The sequence below is a fragment of the Pleurodeles waltl genome, chromosome 5 (assembly GCF_031143425.1).
Source record: "Pleurodeles waltl isolate 20211129_DDA chromosome 5, aPleWal1.hap1.20221129, whole genome shotgun sequence".
In the NCBI taxonomy this organism is placed as follows: Eukaryota; Metazoa; Chordata; class Amphibia; order Caudata; family Salamandridae; genus Pleurodeles; species Pleurodeles waltl.
The window spans coordinates 267,345,161-267,366,124 of NC_090444.1; the positions used below are offsets into that span (position 1 = coordinate 267,345,161).

General features: G+C 45.0%; 1 protein-coding gene across 3 annotated transcripts in view; it reads right to left on the reverse strand.

Annotated features, from left to right (window-relative positions):
* Nucleotides 1-20,964, reverse strand: part of PREPL (prolyl endopeptidase like) — a 419,271-nt gene that overhangs the window by 320,791 nt on the left and 77,516 nt on the right. For all 3 annotated transcript variants that reach the window (XM_069234002.1, XM_069234004.1, XM_069234003.1), the window contains one exon: nt 5,649-5,777. In XM_069234002.1, coding sequence (XP_069090103.1) covers nt 5,649-5,777 — 129 coding nt within the window. The remainder of the gene's footprint in view (nt 1-5,648; nt 5,778-20,964) is intronic.

The following is a 20,964-nucleotide window of genomic DNA, read 5'->3' on the forward strand; positions in this document are numbered from 1 at the left end:
CTGGATTTTCCCGCACATCATCCCTGGATGTCATGTTCGCATTGATCCCGCACAGCAGTAAGGAATCAAGGCTGTGTGAACAGAAACAGATGCATCATCTTTCCTGCGAGGAGAGAACTGACGCATCACCTTCCCTGCCAATAAGGAAGCAACGCACCTCCCCTGCCAGTAAGGAACTGACGCATCGCCTCTCCTGTGAGGAGAGGATCAATGCATCACCTCCCCTGCCAGTAAGGAAGAGATGCATCGCTTTGCTTTTCTGACACATTACCTCCCTTGTCACCCACATCGTCTCTGTTTTTGACACATCCCAGATACTGTGTGTTGAAAGGATATAACCACTGATTCCTATGGATTAAGACTCATTTAAACCTTTAAAAAGTGATATCTTTAATTGTGTTTGTTGGATTTTTTTGTTTTGGTCTTGTTTTATTCAGATAAATATTGGCTATTTTTCTAAACTGGTGTGGAGTACTTATGTGGTGGTTTCAGAGTGTGTGTGTGTGTATGTGTGTGTCTGTACGTGTGTGTGTGTGTGTGTGTCTGTACGTGTGTGTGTGTCTGTACAAATACTTTACACATTGCCCCTGGGATAAGCCTGACTGTTTGTGCCAAGCTACCAAGAGGGTGAGCATGGATTATATTTGCTGTTTGGCTCACTTACCCTGACTAGAGTGAGGGTCCCTACTTGGAAAGGGTGCAAACCACTGCCAACTATAGACCCCATTTCTAACAACCACTTTTTGACGTCTGTACTAATCTTAGTTTTGAATAATCCTATAAGGTTAACCTTTGTACTCTGTCTTGCGTAGTTTTATTTAATTGGCTTGGACTGGATTTTATGAAGGCTCGGATAGTCCAATCCTACAGCTATGTAATTACAGCTTTGTCTGGGTTAAAAAAAACAACTGCCAGTGTTTTTCTGAAATGTAATGAATGTAAGATCCCCTAGTTTCAATGGGATTTTATTCAAGGACGCTGGACCATGCATTGACCAATGTTTAGAAGAACTAAGGTGCTTTTGATGTACAAATGTGCGCATTAATACCAAAGAAAACAAAGCTATCTCAGGTTAGCTCTGGTCTTTACAGACAGAAATCAAGAATCACTAACAAACACTTTGGTATCTCCAAGATATTGTGACTCAGAAGGTCTCACCAAGCATTTAGTCACAACTAATTTAATGTTCATTTAGATTTGTGCTGCCTGCATTCCGTCCCACATCATACCCAGCTGACAAACACTATTTCACTAAACCCCCAGTGTTAACTGGGAGTCATGTGCCAAACAATGAGCATGTCAAGAAATAATATACACACATGTTAAAGATTATTGGGCATTAGGTTGAACCCTATATCGCTACACAGTTCATCCAAACACAATAAGTGCTTAGGAATCTTTCCTTTGATTACCCTAAGGGTTCTTTGATGTGAAAGGCCCCATCCCCTCTTCACGTAGAAAAGAGCTGAAAACTGATATTTTTGAAGCTGCACCTCTTGCAACACAACCTACCCGCTGCTACTCCACTTCCCTGGCCCATGACACACATCCTACTCCCTCTCTGCAGCCCTCTCCGCTACCTCCAACTAACCTCTAGGATCTTCTCCTGGTAGATCCAAGAACGCCCCCAACCTATACTTTCCCTAACACTCTCTCAGTGCGTCCTGGGCCTGATTTAGATCTTGGCAGACGGATATCTCGTCCGCTGTATTTCAATCCCTATAGGATATATTGGGACCGTAATACAGCAGACGGGATATCTGTCACGTTTGTGACGGAGTATTCCCCTCCTAAAGCAGAACCTATGTCTTCATTGTTTCCTTCCCTCCGGTAAAATGTTCTGTTGCTTAGTTTTTAGGTTTACCCTATGTTAGGTTGTTTAGTACATACATATATATGGGAGCAATTTTATCAGCATTTTGAAGTGACAGATAGGCAGAGTTGTATGAAACTACCAGATAAATAAATACATGAAGAAGTAATGACCAGTCCGCTCCCCCTCAACCAGCCCCTGCCACCATTATTTTCACCTAATCACCAGTGGCGACTGTCGCAAATGCCTGGGGGAAGGGTGCGGGGGGGTGAAGTGGGGCAACAGGGACAGGGGGAACAATGAAAAAGTAAAAAAATAAAACTCACCTTTCCCGCTGACTCCTTCCGCCTCGCTCGTCGCTCCTCTTCTTCTGGTGTCCCAGCATTCACTGGGTCACCAGCACAGGATCCCCATAAATACTGGTGCTGCTTTCATGCTAAAGCTAGCATGAAGCAGTGCCAGAATTTGTCTGAGCAGCTCGGATTGCCGCTCATCCACAACCCTGGGGTCTGTGCAGTTTCTCCAGCCCGGCTGTGCATACAGCCGGGCTGGAGAAACCTAAGTGCACATGTGTGTCTGGCCAGCCTGAGATGGTCGGCCAAACACATATGCGCACTTAGTGCACTCTCTCCTCATCCCACCTCCCATGCCAAGCCCCGCCCCTCCCTGCATCTGCTTGCTGAGCCAGCAGATTAAAAATAAAATGATAGTCAACTATTGTTTTATCTTCCATCTCCTGGCTCTTGAGCAGGGGGAGCAATGCCATTGCAGAGGAGGCATCCCTACTAATGATACTTAAGCCGGCTTCTTCATGGACCCATTCCGCAAGGCACAATGAACTCCTCACCAGGCCTCTCGTCTGACTTTATCTCCTCCCTTTATCACGTTAATTAACTGTCTCTTATTCTGCCTCCTGACACACCACTCCCTTACTCCAAACTGGCTTGATGTTTTTAACTTATCACAATTTTACCATGCCATGATTCTCCTATCTTCTGTTAACATCCTTTGCCCCTACTGTTTCTTGGGGCCCACTGGGTTTTCTTGCTGAATAACGCAATGCACTGTGATATATATGGACAGACTAGTGAAACCAATGAATGACATAAGTGAGTGAACAGAACATAGTAGTGACAGGAATAGGAATACACAACAATAGTTTGTAAAAAAAAAAAACATAGTCAAAACTATATGTATGCATATATATATATATATATATATATATACATATATATATATATATATATGTATATATATAGTTTTACTATGTTTTTTTAATATATATATGTATGTATATATATAGTTTTTACTATGTTTTTATTTTATTTTTACAAACTATTGTTGTGTATTCCTATTCCTGTCACTACTATGTTCTGTTCACTCACTTATGTCATTCATTGGTTTCTCTAGTCTGTCCATTTGTGTTCATGTAACTCATTTTCTTTCTTATAACTTATCACTTCTTAAGTAAAGCTTATGTGTCTGGGGTATATTTGTATTTGTAACTTTCCATTTCTTATGTAAAGCACTTTAACGCCTTTGGGTAAGGCCTGCACTATAAACAATTATAGAAATAAAAGAACTGCTAGTCAATAACGCTCAATTTTGTGTGAGGTGCTGAATGCTTATGGAACAAACCCTCTACCTTATTTCCAGGTGGAATAGGCATTACACAACACTAGACGCTATTCTGAACCATTAGGTAAGGCAAAAGTGAAAAATAGTATTTTCCGGAAGTAGGCAAGGTGCATGTAAAAGAAACATTTCCATCTGGTCACCATGAACATAAAGACTTCCCAGTTTTACAAGCAGCAGACTTCAGAAATATAGACTTTAGACTTAAAAAAGCAGACATGGACAGGGGTTGCAGTGCACACACTGCACAAACCTTCCTTCTGTGCAGGACACCGCTTCCTGTCTCACTGTTACACAGACTGGGCTGGACTATTGTACAAGATTTACTTTTTTCCACATTGACAGATGAATTCTGTAAACATAGGATGTGCTGATTGTCGACTGATAGGGAGCCCAACACAACAGGCAGCATGCAGGATACTAGTGCCTGTATAGTTTGGTTGAAAACAGTATGCTGCAACCCTGATTGATTCCATTTGCTTTTACCACCCATAGCAGGATCCGAATATAGGTGCAACAAATTATTTGGGTTTTGAAGACAAGTCAGCTGTAGAGAAAACAGTGTTTTTCATCCATTCTCCTATGTTTGACATATTAAGCACTGTAATGTGCCACCATCACGGATCCTGCAAGACAATTGCGTGTGTACATGTTTGATGCAGTGAAGTCAATTTAATGCCCTTTATAGGTTTGATAACCAGACGTTAAAAAGAAATATTTGGACGATAAAAATGCTTGCAGCGTTCTTGAAGCCACCGGATAGCTTTCTTAACAATACAGTTTGCTTGAAAGCTTATCCAACGGTTTCTATTCCTCTTCTTATGTCCATCCATCTTTAGGAGAATAGCTGATTTACTATTCTTTTGATTGGATGACTTTAATCCTTCCACTGCTCACATTCAGCGAACTACAACTTTTTTCTTTCTCTTTCAGCATTCTATGGGAATGTATATTTTTTCTTGTCTACATCTTGTGCTGCTTCCCCCAAACTACGCACATCGTGTATATCTTCCTCCTCTCCCTCCTAATCTTGTCCTTTGCTTTCTCCTCCTGTTATTCCCATTTTTCCTCAGTCCTTCAAGCTCCTCCGCTGTTCATCCTCCACCCGCGCAGCTTTACTGGTTTTTAAAGAAGGCACCCGTTAGGTACCCTGACTGCTACTTTGTATTGCAAACATAAAAATATTTACCCTCAAAAAAATAAAGCCTTTCCAAAAAACAAATAACTATCAAAATATAAACACACCTACAAGGTATCTTTTTTTTTTGTTTTTTAGTAAGCTTGCACATGGCACTGCAAGGCAATACCTTTTTCCCCCAAATAAAAAGACTGCAGACATCCCCAGTGATGTTTTCTGCAGTAGAAAAGGCAAGCGCTAGGTGGACGGCCAACGCATCATCACTCACATGGTATCATTGCTAACATTTGCCACATTAGATGTGAGAATGTCCTACTACAAAAACATTTCATTTTGTTAGAGGTCAGGCAAATAAATGGTGGTTTCTTAAAGCAGCTGTCACTTAATGGATTTGAAAATGCTATCTGGGCATACCCTTCCCACTTAGGGCAACTTTAACAACACAAAAGAATGATGGATGGACGGAGTGTTGAACAATCCAAACACTCACCCCCAGTCACAGATCTGGGTTTAATCCATTGCAGAGGTACACACGCCATCAGGAGGTTCACTGTGTGCCACCTAGGAAGTGCAGATCTGAGAGAGCTGCTTGGTGGAGCACAGAGGTTCCAAGTACACCCACGGGTGGCCCCTTATAAGGGAGTCTAGCCAGACCCCCCTCAAATTGCTGTCTGTAGCACTGTATTGAAAGGCAAACCAACTATTTAAAAATGCCCATCCACCTTTTAATGCTTTGATACCCCCCAGGGCTGCTGCCAATCACACCTTCACTGGATACAACACACTTTGTATTTACTGTGAGGCACTGTACAGATCAGCGCCAAATGCAACTACAAGGGTGAAGTAGCGCAGCTAGAGACAGAAAGCCTATTTCCATAATAAGGCAGGAGGCAGAACAGTGGAATAGTATTTATTTACTCTTACCAGTGCTACTGCCATATGTTATAGGTGTTTTGCGGTCCTTTTTGGACAATCGCCATGGAAGACTTCGCAGAAATGTCAACTTGTGAAATGCACTTTGCCCAGATTCCTAGTCAAATAACAAATCTCTCTCCTACTTACCAGCGAAGGCTCAAAGCTATCAGAATACTGTTTATATATTCTTTCTAGTCGCTGATGAAAGTGTGCTGCTTCATCCAAGTACTGGGCTGCAAATGTTTTCCATCTGTCTCGCTCCAATTTGGCTTGATCCTGAAATAGAGCATAACAGTTTTATCAACTCATCAAGAAGAAATAAAATAACACTGCTGCTGCTCATAGCACACTGTGCTATTTTTTTTGCTCCGCTGTATTACCGCAGTCAACCTCCAAATTATGTTCTATTTATTTGGACTGGTTAATAATTAAGGACCTCACAGACCCACACCAAAAATCAAGTTCCACATCATTAACCTAGGTTCCCTATTCAATGTCTCTTAGAAATGTTTTCGTTCATCTGTGATGAGTTCTCTTATTGGTCCGTCTGCCATACTGAATCTCAAAATTCCTAATAATTCCTAATATAGTAATGTTTTGTCTAAGTAATTGTAACGGGATTGATACAGGGCTCATAGCCTAGACAATGATCACAATGAAGAGAGACGAAAACCAAAACCATACAGTCGGTCTCAATTTTGGTTTCTAGAGATCACACCACATTTCTTCTGCTGTAAGAATAACACTGTCTCATGGTTAAGGATTGCACAACATCCAAGTCTTGTATCAATCACACACAAACACTGCATGGTTATGCCAGCAGATGCCTAACTAGACAGTGCTCAGTTTACCGACTGACAAAATACTTATGGTTGATTTCCTAAAACAAACTGTGCTTCCACCACATGAGGTGTAAAGTTTGAAGGAATAAATCTACATATTGAAGATTCACGTTCTGGAGTTCAGACCTTTTCTCCTACTGAATCCAAACACCGGCTTTCTTTGGGAGCTGTATTCACAATCTTGCTAAATATCTTAATGTTATTTATTGCAAAATAGTACATATGTATGTGGTATTTGTGCATCACAAAACTAGCCTTGAAGCAGCAAAGCGCTGTGCAGGGTCCAAGGCAAAGATACAATCAGCTAGTGACTGGAAAAATGTCTGGGTCTTTTGGGCTTACAATCAATAGCTGTTGAAGCGTACACACTCCATTAGGATTCTGAACTAGGATTATCGTTGTCGTGTCCGATTCCAATAAGGTCGGGATGATCTAGGAAGCCTCTGTCAATTTTCAATTAGTTATAGTTTAAGACATATAGCCCCATAAAGCGTTCACAGTAAAAGCGTAACACAATTATTCAATTCAATGTTGAACACACGTTAATAATCACATAGCATGCTTGATATTAAAAAAACAGACCAAACAATGGCTACAGTAATTAAATTAATCAGAAATAAAGACAAGAAACCCTGATCAACAGATTTAAGTCTGTTAGCTTTTAGAACACATCTGAAATATAATCTTAAACCCTATCTTTATTTGGGACAGTACATTAATAAATGGCATATTTATGATGGAACCTTTCTAGCACAACATTCTCATACATTATTCAGGGTTCCAAATTCAAGTATACAGCACTAGGGATTAGCCCCAACGAGCCATTAGCAAGACACATCAGAAAGGAAGGTCTTGGACCCACAATAGGTATCAGTTAGTTGCTGTGAACATTTTAATTTGAATTAGAAGACTTTAGGAGTGTTTCCCTCTAATACAAAATGAGGCCATTTCGAAGAATAGCATATTTGCAATTTCTCTCAAATTAAATTTCTCAGTGTAAAGAATTACATCTGCTCTCAACTTATTGGAAGCAATCATATTTTCAAACTATTTTCCCACAAGACTGTAACTTTTGTGAGATCACAATCTCGTTCCTCTCACTACTTCTCTGTAACATAGTCCAAATATTAAGGGGAAGGATTAGTGGCCAGTATATAGATTAATGTTTAAGGGTCTCATTATGAGGTTGTCTGACTGACCACAGGCCCACCAACCCCTTGGAGAGGAAACCACCGCAGAGCTGGCAGTCTCCCCCCTGGCCCTGTTGCAAGGTTTCCACTGGGCTGACCGGCGGAAACCTCTGAAATCAGATGTTTCCACTGGTGACCCCAGTGGATACCGTGCAGCAGCATTGGCCTTGGCTCCTCAGGGAGCAGAGGCCAATGCCATCGCACGGACGGTGCTCACAGAACCCATGGAATACAAACTGTCTGCCATAGCACACAGTGTGCATTCCGAGGGTGCTGAGCAGGGAGGGCCCCTGCACTGCCCATGCCAAGGGTCATGGGCAGTGCAAGAGCCACAAGCACTGCCTTTCTGCAAGCCTTTTCATGGTGGGGTCCCAGCCATGAAAAGGCTGGCGGAAAGGGGTCTCGGCCACCGCCGTGGCTGACCACAACTCCGACCCCTACTAGCATTCCTGGAACCATGCTCCTGGCAATGGCGGTGGTCCGACCGCCAGGGTTGTAATTTGACAGTCGGACTTCCAGGAGTGCGGCAGTGCAACCACCAGGAGTGTGGCGGTCCAACGGCCACCGCGAGTCTAGCAGTCTGAAGACCTCCAGACTCGCAATGAGGCCCTAAGTCTTTCAGTGATTTTGAGTGCATCTGCTACATGGCATTCTGCTTCTTCCTCTGGAGTTACACCTCCCTACAGACCTCGGCTATTGGTGAAGGTCATTAGGCTCAACAAGAAAAAGCTGATAGTGGTCACGAGGACTGACAACGGGAAGCATAGACACTAGACTTACAGAATCTTAGAATACTTAACACCAAGGTTCTTGATGATGATGCTCTCAAAAGTAAAAGATTTCTCAAGAGCAGTAAATCACTGGCAAGCCACCCGGCTCTTACCAACAACAGCAACAATGATGCGTTTTTTTTCCAAGAAACACTGCAGGTTCTTGTTGAGATTCAAGAGATGCGAGCAGCCCAAACCAAAGCCAATATAGAAATCAACGAGTGATTGCGTGTCATAAATGAGAATCTGGTTTCAAAGCAATCAGTGCAATGCTCAGTTGCAGCAAGCAGAGCAGAGGATTTTCAATCTGGAAGACAACTTCAAACAGCTCGACAGCAAGACTGTGCAGTCCACAGTAGATAGCAATTGTTGGACCTGGTCCTTTTTGCAGTGTCATCTCCAAACTTTTTTGCCTTCTTCCTCTTATTTATTCTGATCTGTTTTTCCTGGTTTTAGGATTCTGGAGACTTTACCACTGCTGACCAGTGTTAAAGTTCTCTCTGTCTAAATTGGGTTAAAGATTGGTTTCCCCATGACTGGCATATCTGATTTACTAGTAAGTACTGGTAAAGTGCACTGGAGGTGTCCAGGGCCTTTAAATCAAATGTTACTAGTGGGCCAGCACCACTGTTTGTGCCACCCACGAGTAGCCATGTAAACATCTCAGACCTGCCGCTGTAGTGTCTCTGTGTACAGTTTTAAACTTGGAGTACAAGAACAAATATCGGGCTACTAACCGATACACAAACAGAGAAAATATATATTTAAACAATAACCAATATAGTAAATTCAAAAAGAATATTTATTAAATGTGTATGTCACCCAAAACAAAAATAAGAATACCAAAAACTAATAAATGTACAGAACCTGCAAAAAACAATATTTACAATTTCAAATCAATAACATAATATATATATAATCCATACACAGCTAGTTTATTTATGAATATTAAAAATATACATTCAACATACAAAAACCACAAGCAATAACAATAGGACAACAGTATTTACACAAAACAGATACATTCACAAAGACAATGTGCAACATATGACACAACAATAGACATGTGATACAACAAAAAACATAACGTAATTACATAAAAACATTTTATCTTTCAAATATACCGTAATACAACTCGATATAACACAATTTCTTATGTGTATAACGATTATCAATTAGTCTTGTGTAATCACAGAGTGAAAAAATCATACATTGTATGAAGATTAAATGTCCTCACAGATAGAATAGTAGAAACCAAGCCTGTGTAATCACAGAGTGAAGAAATCATACAATGTTTGAAGATTAAGGGGGTCATTACAACCCTGGCGGTCTTTGACCGCCAGGGTTGTTTTGGCGGATTTCATCACCAGCAGGCTGGCAGTGAAATCCTTGTTATTACGACCGCGACAGAAGCGCCGCAGTCGCACCGCCGGGACCGGCGGTTTCCCCCCCCTTTAGTCCCGGCGGGAGTAATCCTCCAGGGCTGCGCTGCTTGCAGCGCTGCCCAGAGGATTACGAGTCCCCCTCACGGCAGCCTTTTCATGGCGGTTTGCACCGCCATAAAAAGGCTGGCAGAAAGGGGAGTTGCGGGGCCCCCTGCCACGGGCCGTGCAGCTTTTCACTGTCTGCTATGCAGACAGTGAAAAGCACGACGGGTGCAACTGCACCAGTTGCACGGCTGGAACACCGCCGGTTCCATTTGGAGCTGGCTCCTGTGTTGCAGCCGAGATCCCCGCTGGGCCGGTGGGCGGAAACCACATTTCCGGCCGCCAGCCCAGCGGGGATTCTCATAATTGCCGTGGCGCGAGTGTGGCTGCATTGGCGGCCGCCCGGCGGTCAGAGCTGCCCGCCAAGGTCATAATGAGCCGCCCGCCAAGGTCGTAATGACCCACTAAATGTCCTCACAGATAGAGTAGTAGGAACCAAGCCTACGAGCCTTTCGGTGGTATTCCTCTTATAAGGAGGCCAATTTCTTCAGGGCAGTTCCACTTCCAATTGATAGTAAGGAAAAAGCAGGTTCAACAGGATGAGAATATCTCAAATGGCTTATCACCTAATAGAAAAATAAACGAGCAAAAAATTCAGCATAAGCAAATATAAGCTCTTGAAATACGAGGAACAACCGGCCCATCACCAATGTGAACGCCATCACCCTGTAGAAATAAAGTATGAAATACAAACCATATGTGCCTAAAGTAATACCAATGCAAACATATCCTCCAAAATGACGCAAAGTGCCACTAAAATAAACTACACCAAAATCAAAAAAATCAGAAAAGAATAGACACTGAGATGTGTATTTCACCAAAGAACCAACATCCTAAACACTCAGCAAAGATAAATGAATAAACATTCTCTAACATAAAGTTCCTAGGACAGGAGTAAATCTACTGCATGCCAAAGATGTCTACTTTCTATACACATAGGAATGAAGAATAAATACCTGCACCACAAAAGATGGTCAAGTGGGATACCAGTTAGAAAAAAGAGCGATCCTATTCAAAAAGTCTTCGCAGGAGAACATTTAGGGGGACCACCCCCCTAAATTCATAGGTCCAAATATCTGAAAAAGGATAAATAAGAACTAACTAAACCAAGAACAGAGCCACACGGGAAAGTACCAATTTCTGGAAAAAGATCATGAGGAATAATAAGGTTTGAAGGATACCTCTTAGCTGAAGAGTATGATGAATGTAATGACAGAACCTATACGGAGGCATCCTTGATGCAATCAATCTCGGTCATAAGGGGAGTACTTATATCTGTAAATCACAAGAGAACAGGAGGCTAACTCAAAAATTCTCAACTCCATACTCAATGTATTACATGCTCCTGAGAAACCAAAGTGTCCTCACAAAATGTATCTTGTATTATCAGTCAATTATAGCAATCACCTAAAATAGGGGAAGGAATCTTATCAGTCGATTTCTATATTGCTGATCCTTATCTCAAATATCGTCATCGCAGACTACAGTTCAAATTTTGCCCCGGGACAAAACAAAATGTAGATGCCATCTAGTCTACACGCCATTGGGAGGACCAAATTTCGTAGGTATGACATACCACAAGATATAAACCATCATAAAAAGAGGGAATACATGCAACCAGTATTGGGGTCCAGTGACAATACTCTCAAAACCGAAACGACTAGGCTTGGTAGATGACATATAGAATGCCACGGGCCAGGGGTCTAATACCCCTAAGTACGCGAAAAGCCTTACCTTCCAACTTCCTCTGATCTCAACCGGCGTGCTACAAAACAACAGCGTGTGCTGCTTCGGGAGCCACTCCATTTTTAAAGGCACCATCATCCGACACAAGGTCAAGACGGGGTGGTGTGGAACGTACTCCATCCCAAAAAAAAAATATCTCCTTCAGATAACAAGCACATCGCCGCCATATTAAAACAGTCAAAATATCAATATTGTAAATGAAAGTAGCGAAAGTCACATTAAACTCTCATAGGTGTAAAGGTCACAGGTATCTATGTTCTTTCCATATATAAGTTTCTAATATAAATAACAAAACTCAGGCAAGCCGAATAAAGCAATATCAAGAAGAACGGGCCTAGACCAGGACCGAGGCTACACGGGCGCCATCTTAAAAAGGTCAAGCTCTCTATCCAAAAGAAGAAGTCAACAAACAAAGATAAGTATATATCTTTTCTCTGTTTGTGTATCGGTTAGTAGCCCGATATTTGTTCTTGTACTCCAAGTATATTTCCCTGGACGGGCTACTGATTATACCAGGGACCCTCAATAGTTTTTTCCTTTTGGATGCAACACGTTGTCGAGAGGGCTTCTTCTATGTTTTTGTTGTGCATGTTGTATATTCAGAACACTTCGGGACTGAGGACATTCTGCCTGGGAGAAGAGCTGGATGCTGTAGGAGGAACTGCCACTCTGGCTGTTGCTTTGCTGTGCTGGCCTGCTGCTTGCTACCTCTGTCCTGGGAGTGAAAGGACTGGACTTTGCATTGTACATTCTGCTTTCAAAGGTTTTGAAATGAACTTGCCTCCAGTTGTGAAGTCTCAGGGACATCCAAGACTTCATCTTCCAGTACCTAGACTCCTCTGCAGAGAGCTCTGACTTGTCAAGTGGTGCCAAATCCAGTCCCTTGGCCTTTGGAAGCCAAACCTGGTAACCTGAGTGAAAATCCACACACCGAGGCCACTGCAGCAAAAAAAAATGGCCACAGCGCCTGCAACACAGGTGAAAATAGTTGACTCATCACTTGTCTCTTGGCTGCAAAATCAACACATCAACTGCTTCAGCATGCATCCATTTTGGCCACGGGTCTGGATTTCCCACGCATCACCAATGGGCATCTTTTCTCTTCATCAGTGATGCTCCGCAACCAGGAATCGGTGCATCGAGAGTCTGGCAGATAAAGAATCCATGCATCACCAGCCGGGGTTGAATAGAATCCACGCATCGCCTGGCTAGTGTGAAAATAATTGACGCATTGCTTGCTTCTCTGATGCATCACCTCCTCTGCAGCCCCCATCATCTTTGTTTTTTTACGCATCCAAGGTACTGTGTGTTATAAGGATACAACCACTGATTTTTCAGGATTAAGACTCTTTTAAACATTTAAAAAGTGAAAACTTTGTATATGTGGGATTTTTGGCATTTTGGCCTTGTTTTACTAGGATAAATATTGGCTATTTTTCAAAACTGGTGTTGACCTCTTATGTTGTTGTTGTGTGTGTGTGTGTGTGTGTGTGTGTTTATGTGTGCGCGTGTGCAAATACTTCACACATTGCCTCTGAGATAAACCTGACTGCTCGTGCCAAGCTACCAAGGGGACAAGCAGGAGTTATCTTAGGTGTGTGGCCCCCTTACCCTGACTAGAGTGAGAGTCCCTACTTGGACAGGGTGTAAACTGACTGGCAAGTAGAGACCCCATTTCAAACAGCAATGGTCTCAAGCCTAAGTTCAAAGAGGCGGAACATAGAGCTTGTTGATCAAATTCCCACTTTGTGGGCATATCTGAAGGCCAGGAGAAAGACCAGAACGTTGGCAAGTTAATTATAAAGTTGGTGAAGTTGTATGTAATTCCAGTCATCAACTTCAGTTGAGGATCTAACAATCATGTGTGCCCACTGGGTCATTGGCTACCTTTTTTCCAATCCAAAATACCTTGGAACAATACTCGTGAATTTTGGAGATTATCATGTCAAAATGCAAATTTTCAATAAAGTAGTGCAGAAGAACGAGTTACTTACCTTCGGTAATGACTTTTCTGGTGGATACATTAGCTACCTGTGGATTCCTCACCTAATGAATACTCCCATGGCGCCAGCATTCGACGGAAATCTTCTTACTAGTCTCTGCACGTCGACGAGGACGTCACTCTAGCCCACGCGATGCCGTCTGACGTCATACAGGCAATAAGAGGTCCTCGCCGACGTGCCGATGACAGTACCAACATTTTTTACGTGCATGAGAATAATAATAACCCAATGTAATGAAAGAGCAAAGCAACATCTCTTAATATTGTAAATCACACAACATTGCAATAAAATAGCTGTAGATTTAATATAACCTTCTTTTTTTTTTTTTTTAAACAAATAAATATATTTATACATACGAATCATGTATATACACAATATATACAGATTTATATATAAATATACACATATATACAAATATCATATATGCAAAATGTATTGCAACTTTGAAGACCAAAAGGAGCACACTCAAGGATTGCTTGGAGAGACCAAAAAGGCAACGGGGAGGCGGGTGGGACCGTGAGGAATCCACAGGTAGCTAATGTATCCACCAGAAAAGTCGTTACCGAAGGTAAGTAACTCGTTCTTCTGATGGATACAACTACCTGTGGATTCCTCACCTAATGAATAGAGTCCCAAAGCAGTACCACGCCCGGCGGTGGGTGCCTAAATGGTCAAACCAAGAAATCCTGCAGCACTTACCGTGCAAAATGACCGTCCCTTCTGACCTCAGAGTCCAAACAGTAATGTTTCACAAAAGTGTGAAGGGACGACCAAGTTGCGGCCTTGCAGATGTCGACCACAGGAACACCCCTGGCCAAGGCCGAAGAGGCCGACTTAGCTCTGGTGGAGTGAGCTCTAATGCCCTCAGGCGGATCCTTCTTTGCCAAAGAGTAACAGATTTTAATGCAAAGAACAACCCACCTGGAGAGTGTTCTCTTGTGGACTGCCTTTCCTCTCCTCTTGCCCACGTATCCGACAAACAGCTGATCCTCCAGCCTGATATCCTTCATTCTGTCGATATAGAAGCTCAACGCCCTTTTTGGGTCCAGGCGATGTAGTCTTTCTTCCTCCTTTGAAGGATGAGGCGGAGGATAAAACGTGGACAAAGTGATTGTCTGAGCCAAATGGAAGGGTGAAACAACCTTCGGAAGGAAAGCAGCCTTGGTCCTCAACACCACCTTATCCCCATAAAACGTTATATAAGGGGGTTTAACCGATAAGGCCTGCAACTCACTCACTCTCCTTGCAGATGTTATAGCTACCAGGAATACTGTTTTAATAACCAAATACCTTAAGGGGCAAGAATGCATAGGCTCAAAAGGGGACCCCATAAGGAAAGTCAGGACCAAGGACAAATCCCATTGAGGCATAACGAATGGTTTTGGAGGATATTGATTCAGAAGACCTTTCAAGAATCTGAGAACAATAGGGGATTTAAATAACGATGGTTGGTCTGGAAGACAAATGAAGGCTGACAAGGCCGACAAATAACCCTTAATGGTAGCCACTGCACAACCTTTCTGCGCTAGAGACAGTGCAAAAGACAAAACATGTGACAGATGAGCATGTAAGGGATCAATCTGTCTCTCTCCACACCACATAACAAATTTAGACCACCTATTAGCGTAGATAGATTTAGTGGAGTGTCGCCTGGCCGCTAAGATAACATCCACTACATCAGGCGGGAGAGAGAAGGAACTCAGGTTGCCCCGTTCAATCTCCAAGCATGTAGGTGCAGACTCTGGAGGTTGGGGTGTAAAACCTGCCCCTGCGACTGCGAGAGGAGGTCTGCCCTGAGAGGGAGACGGAGCGGAGGGCACAGTGAGAGTTGGAGAAGGTCGGAGTACCATACCCTCCTTGGCCAATCCGGAGCTATTAAGATGACTTGGGCCCGGTCTTGGCGAATTTTCCTCAACACTCGAGGAATCAAGGGTATGGGGGGAAACGCGTAAAGCAACTGGTCGCACCAGGTTATCTGAAACGCGTCCCCCAACGCTCCCTGCATCGGATACTGGAGGCTGCAGAATAACGGGCAATGCGCGTTCTCCCGAGTGGCAAACAGATCTATCCGAGGAAACCCCCACATCTGGAAGATTAAACAGACTTGATCTGGATGGAGACGCCACTCGTGGTCTGCCGAGAATTGGCGACTGAGACTGTCCGCACGTACATTCAAGACCCCGGCCAGATGATTTGCCACCAAGCAAATCTGATGGTCCTTTGCCCAGGACCATAGCCGAAGAGCTTCTCTGCAGAGAAGGTACGACCCTACTCCTCCCTGTTTGTTTATGTACCACATCGTGGTAGTATTGTCCGTCAGGACCTGTACCGACTGACCACGAAGGGATGGGAGGAAGGCCTTGAGAGCCAGACGTACAGCCCGTAACTCCAACAGATTGATATGAAACACCTGTTCCTCTGGAGACCAAAGCCCTTTGATCTCCAGATCCCCCAGATGAGCTCCCCATCCTAGGGTGGAAGCATCCGTTATGACCGTGGCCACTGGTGGCGACTGCGCGAACGGCTTCCCCTGTGAAAGATTGTTGCCCGCAATCCACCACTTCAATTCCACAGCAGCATCTCTGGAGATCTTGACAGTACCTTCTAAATCTCCCTTGTGTTGAGACCACTGCCTTCGGAGGCACCACTGAAGAGCCCTCATGTGCCAGCGAGCATGCGTGACCAACAGAATGCAGGAGGCGAACAGACCGAGCAGACGAAGGACCTTGAGGACTGGAACTACCGCTCCATTTCGAAACATTGGAACCAATTCCTGAATATCTTGAATCCGCTGAGGCGGAGGAAAGGCTCGACTCAATGTTGTATCCAGTACTGCCCCTATGAACAGGTGGCGCTGAGAGGGCTCCAGGTGAGATTTGGGCACGTTCACCGAAAAGCCCAGGTCGAACAACAACTGGGTTGTTGACTGCAGATGATGCGACACAAGCTCCGGGGACTTGGCTTTGATCAACCAGTCGTCCAAGTAAGGGAATACTGCTATCCCCTTCCTTCTGAGCTCCGCCGCAACCACTGACATCACCTTTGTGAAGACTCGAGGTGCTGAAGTAAGACCAAACGGGAGGACCGCAAACTGATAGTGCTGCGACCCTACCACAAACCGGAGATACTTCCTGTGCGACTTGAGTATCGGGATATGAAAGTAAGCATCCTGCAAGTCGACAGACACCATCCAATCTTCCTTGTTCAACGCCAAAAGCACCTGTGCTAGGGTCAGCATCTTGAACTTTTCCTGTTTGAGGAACCAATTCAAGATCCTCAGATCCAGGATTGGTCTCAACTGACCATCCTTTTTGGGAATCAGGAAGTATCTTGAGTAATAACCTCGACCCTTTTCCTGCTCTGGGACCAACTCTACCGCGCCCTTTGAAAGGAGGACTTGAACCTCCTGTTCTAGCAACAGGAGGTGTTCTTCTGAACAATAAGATGGGCGGGGCGGGATGAGGGGCGGGAACTCCCGAAAGGGAAGGGCGTAGCCTTTCCCCACAATGCCGAGAACCCAAGTGTCCGTTGTGATAGACTTCCACTTGTGGAGAAAATGCTGTAATCTTCCCCCTACAGGAGAGGAGTGAGTGGGAAACGGTGGAAGCCTAAGGCTGCTTCCCCTGCTGCACCCCTCCAGAGGACGAGGAAGAGGCAGAGTGCTGTTGAGAGGCTCCTCTGGTACGGGCCCCACCCCTCCCCCTCCCTCTAAATGACCTATAGGGGAGGGAAGAGGCGGGTTGCTGGAACCTCCCCCGAAAGGAAGAGGAAGAAGAGCCACGCCCAAATCCCCGAAACCTCCTGAAAAATCTAGAAGAGGCAGAGGAAGAAGGAGCTTGCAGTCCTAACGATTTGGCTGTGGCTCTGCTCTCCTTAAATCGTTCCAAGGCCAAATCTGCCTTGGCTCCAAACAGTCTGTCCCCATCAAACGGGAGGTCCAGCAGGGTCGACTGCACATCCGCAGAAAACCCTGAGTTTCGGAGCCAGGCCTGTCTTCTTGCCACCACAGCCGTGCCCATCGCCCTGGCCACCGAGTCGGTCGTGTCCAGCCCAGACTGGATAATCTGGGTCGCGGCAGCCTGAGCGTCCGAGACCACATCCAAGAGACCCTGGGGGAGCTCCGTAAATGAAGACGAAATATCATCCATCAGAGCATGGATGTACCTCCCCAGAATGCACGTTGCGTTGGTGGCCTTCAACGCCAAACTGCATGACGAAAATATTTTCTTGGACTGCGCATCCAGTTTCTTGGAGTCTCTGTCTCCAGGCACCGTCGGGAAGGAACCAGGCGCTGACTTTGAGGAACAGGAGGCTTGCACCACCAAGCTCTCCGGCGTAGGGTGTCTAGAGAGAAAGCCAGGGTCAGATGGTGCAGCTCGATACCTCCTGGCCACAGCCCTATGAACGGCCGAGGAAGACACCTGCTTCTTCCACACCTCCAACACCGGATCCAGCAAAGCCTCATTAAATGGCAAGAGAGGCTCAGCTGCAGCAGAGGCCGGATGCAATACCTCTGTCAGCAAATTCTGCTTCGCCTCTGCCACCGGCAAAGGCAGGTCCAAAAAGCTTGCTGCCTTCCTCACCACAGCATGAAAGGAAGCAGCCTCCTCCGTATATTCCCCTGGAGATGAAAGATCCCACTCAGGGGAAGTGTCCAGCCCACTGGCTGTATCCAGACCATGTAGTCCGTCTCCAGAGTCCTCAATCTCTCCCTCCTCTAAGACTCGCTGGTACTCCTGCTCTTCTAAAAGACGGAGAGCACGCCTCCTCGAATGAAGTCTCTCCTCGATACGCAGAGTCGACATGGCCTCCGCCGACGTCGAAGAACGGCGCCGATCTCCAGAAGCATCTGACGCTGCGTCCGGCGCCACAGGCAGCTTCGGCGCCGAGGCAGGAGCCGGAGGACGAGGTCTTGGAGCCGATGGACCAACCGGAGTCACAGGGCAAAATCCTGACTTCGACGGAAGGGCAACCTCCGGGGCCGAAACATCCGAAGCCACCGGAGCGGCCACCGACGCCGGCACCGGCGCCGAGCCCACATTCCCAAAAGGGAGAAAGGGCATAAAGGGTGCCGGCCGAAGAGGCGCAGGATCACCCAACGAAAAGGCCAAGGGCCCCGAAGGACCAGCCGGAGCAGCTCCTGGAGCCATCTGCTGAAAGATGGTATACATCGCATTAAGAAACGCGGTACTATCGGCTCCAGGAGTGGGAAAAGCCGGATACTGGGGTGCCTGGATCGAGGGCGACCGCGACGCCGGCCTCGACGTCTGCGACGCCGGAGAAAACACAAGAGGCTGCACCACCTCAATCACCGACGCCTGACCAGGCGAAGTCGGTGACGCCGGAGAGGGCAACGGCGTCGATGGATGCGGCGTGACCGTGGGGCTGACCTCCCAAGTCCTCCGACGCCGAGCCGAAGGTGACCTCGAACGAGACTCCTTGCTGGAATGACGTCGTGAGTCTCTACGGCGCCGGGAGTCTCGATGACGCCGGTGAGACCTTGGCGAAGAAGACTTCTTATGATGTTTCTCCTTCTTCTTTGACTTTGCCATGAATAACGTGGCCTCACGCTCTTTGAGGGCCTTCGGATTCATGTGTTGACATGAATCGCAAGTCGAGACGTCGTGGTCGGAGCTCAAACACCATAGACAGTCGGAGTGAGGATCTGTAACTGACATCTTGCCCCCACACTCTCGACAGGGCTTGAAACCCGACTTCCTCTGAGACATTATTACCGCAGAGAAGACTACGCAGCAGACAATACACTGTAACCACGAAGGTAACAGTAGCTCCCTCGAAGATAACCGTTTCGAATGCACGGAAAAAAGGGAACTGTCATTGGCACGTCGGCGAGGACCTCTTATTGCCTGTATGACGTCAGACGGCGTCGCGTGGGCTAGAGTGACGTCCTCGTCGACGTGCAGAGACTAGTAAGAAGATTTCCGTCGAATGCTGGCGCCATGGGAGTATTCATTAGGTGAGGAATCCACAGGTAGTTGTATCCATCAGAACAAGTCTTTTTGAACGGCAGATAACTTTTCATTTTGCATTTTTGCTGAGCCATCATTATCTACTCCTCGTCGGCATAATGAGTTCATATCTATGATCGATTAATTCAAGCATGTCAAGACTGATACAACAGGTTAAACTTATGGTCATTCATGATGGTTGATTTCACATCTTTTGCACGGTCCTGTCTGCTGCGCAATTCCTGAAGAGTCTTAATTCCTCTAAGCGCAAAGCATTAAGGAGCACTCTGCAAGCTTTTCATAAATGCTATCTTTGCCACTGAATCTGAAACAAGACTATTCATAAGAGATTCTAATCACGAGCTGCCCTAACCTTTTTTCACAGTCAGTAGTGAGTACTGGAGACTGGTAGATGCTATAAGAGATTTTGCTGTTTGACGTAGAGCTAGGAATTTTCGATTCAGTAATCTCTCTTTGCATGTCACCTGTATTGCCAAACAATTATGACTCTGCCATTAAGTTCCAAATGCGTATTGTTATGAATAAGTCTAAATGTCATTGTTCAGAAGTTTTTGATTCTCCAAAAGTCCTTTTTACACTTGAGTAAAAAGAAGTAAAAAGAGCATTTTAAAGTATTTTACAGATAAGGTATTTAGAAATTTAAAAGGTAGGGTTGCTTGTTCCTACAACTTGTTTGTGATACAAGTGAGCAGCGATCAAGGGAGGGGACATAACAAAAAGGGTCAAGTGTAAAAAGTGAGTATGGTTGCTAAATTTGTCAAAATAGTTTCTTGCAACATCAGTGGTATCAACAATAACACCAAATTCAGGCCTATATTGGCCTGGCTAAGAGCATTCAATGCTGGTGTTATCTTTCTTCAGGAAACGCATCATAAAATCTCATCACCTAAGCTTAGTATACTCGATCACATTTTGCATGCATTCTTCATCTCAGTGAATGCAGTCAGGAGCAGCAGTACTCATTTCAAAGGAGCTTTAATGTCAAGTGCTCCAGGTGTGGCGAGATGAGGGGCAAAGTGGATTTTGTATGTTACTATGGCACTATAGAAGACAATGTCACTGCTCTTGGGGCTGCACTTGAACATGCCATGACATCTGGTGGGGTGAGGTCTATGGTATTGAGGGGGTGACTGTAACGTACTACAGAATGTGAGACTGGATTGCTCTTGTATCGATAAAGAACAAACTAAGCTCAAATCTGCTTGCTTTTTGGCTAGACTGAGATGCAACCCGGCCCTATTTCAGCCTTGGCGGGCTGAGCATCTGTCAACTTTTTCTAATACTTGTTTTTCTAAATGCTTTAGGTCTGCTTCTCACCTCATTTTTGAAACCACATTCTCAATGCACAAGAAAGGCAAAGATTTTAGTCTCAGCTTTTCCCGATCATCCGGCACCTAAAATCAAGCTATTTATAGAAGACATCAGTAATTTCGAC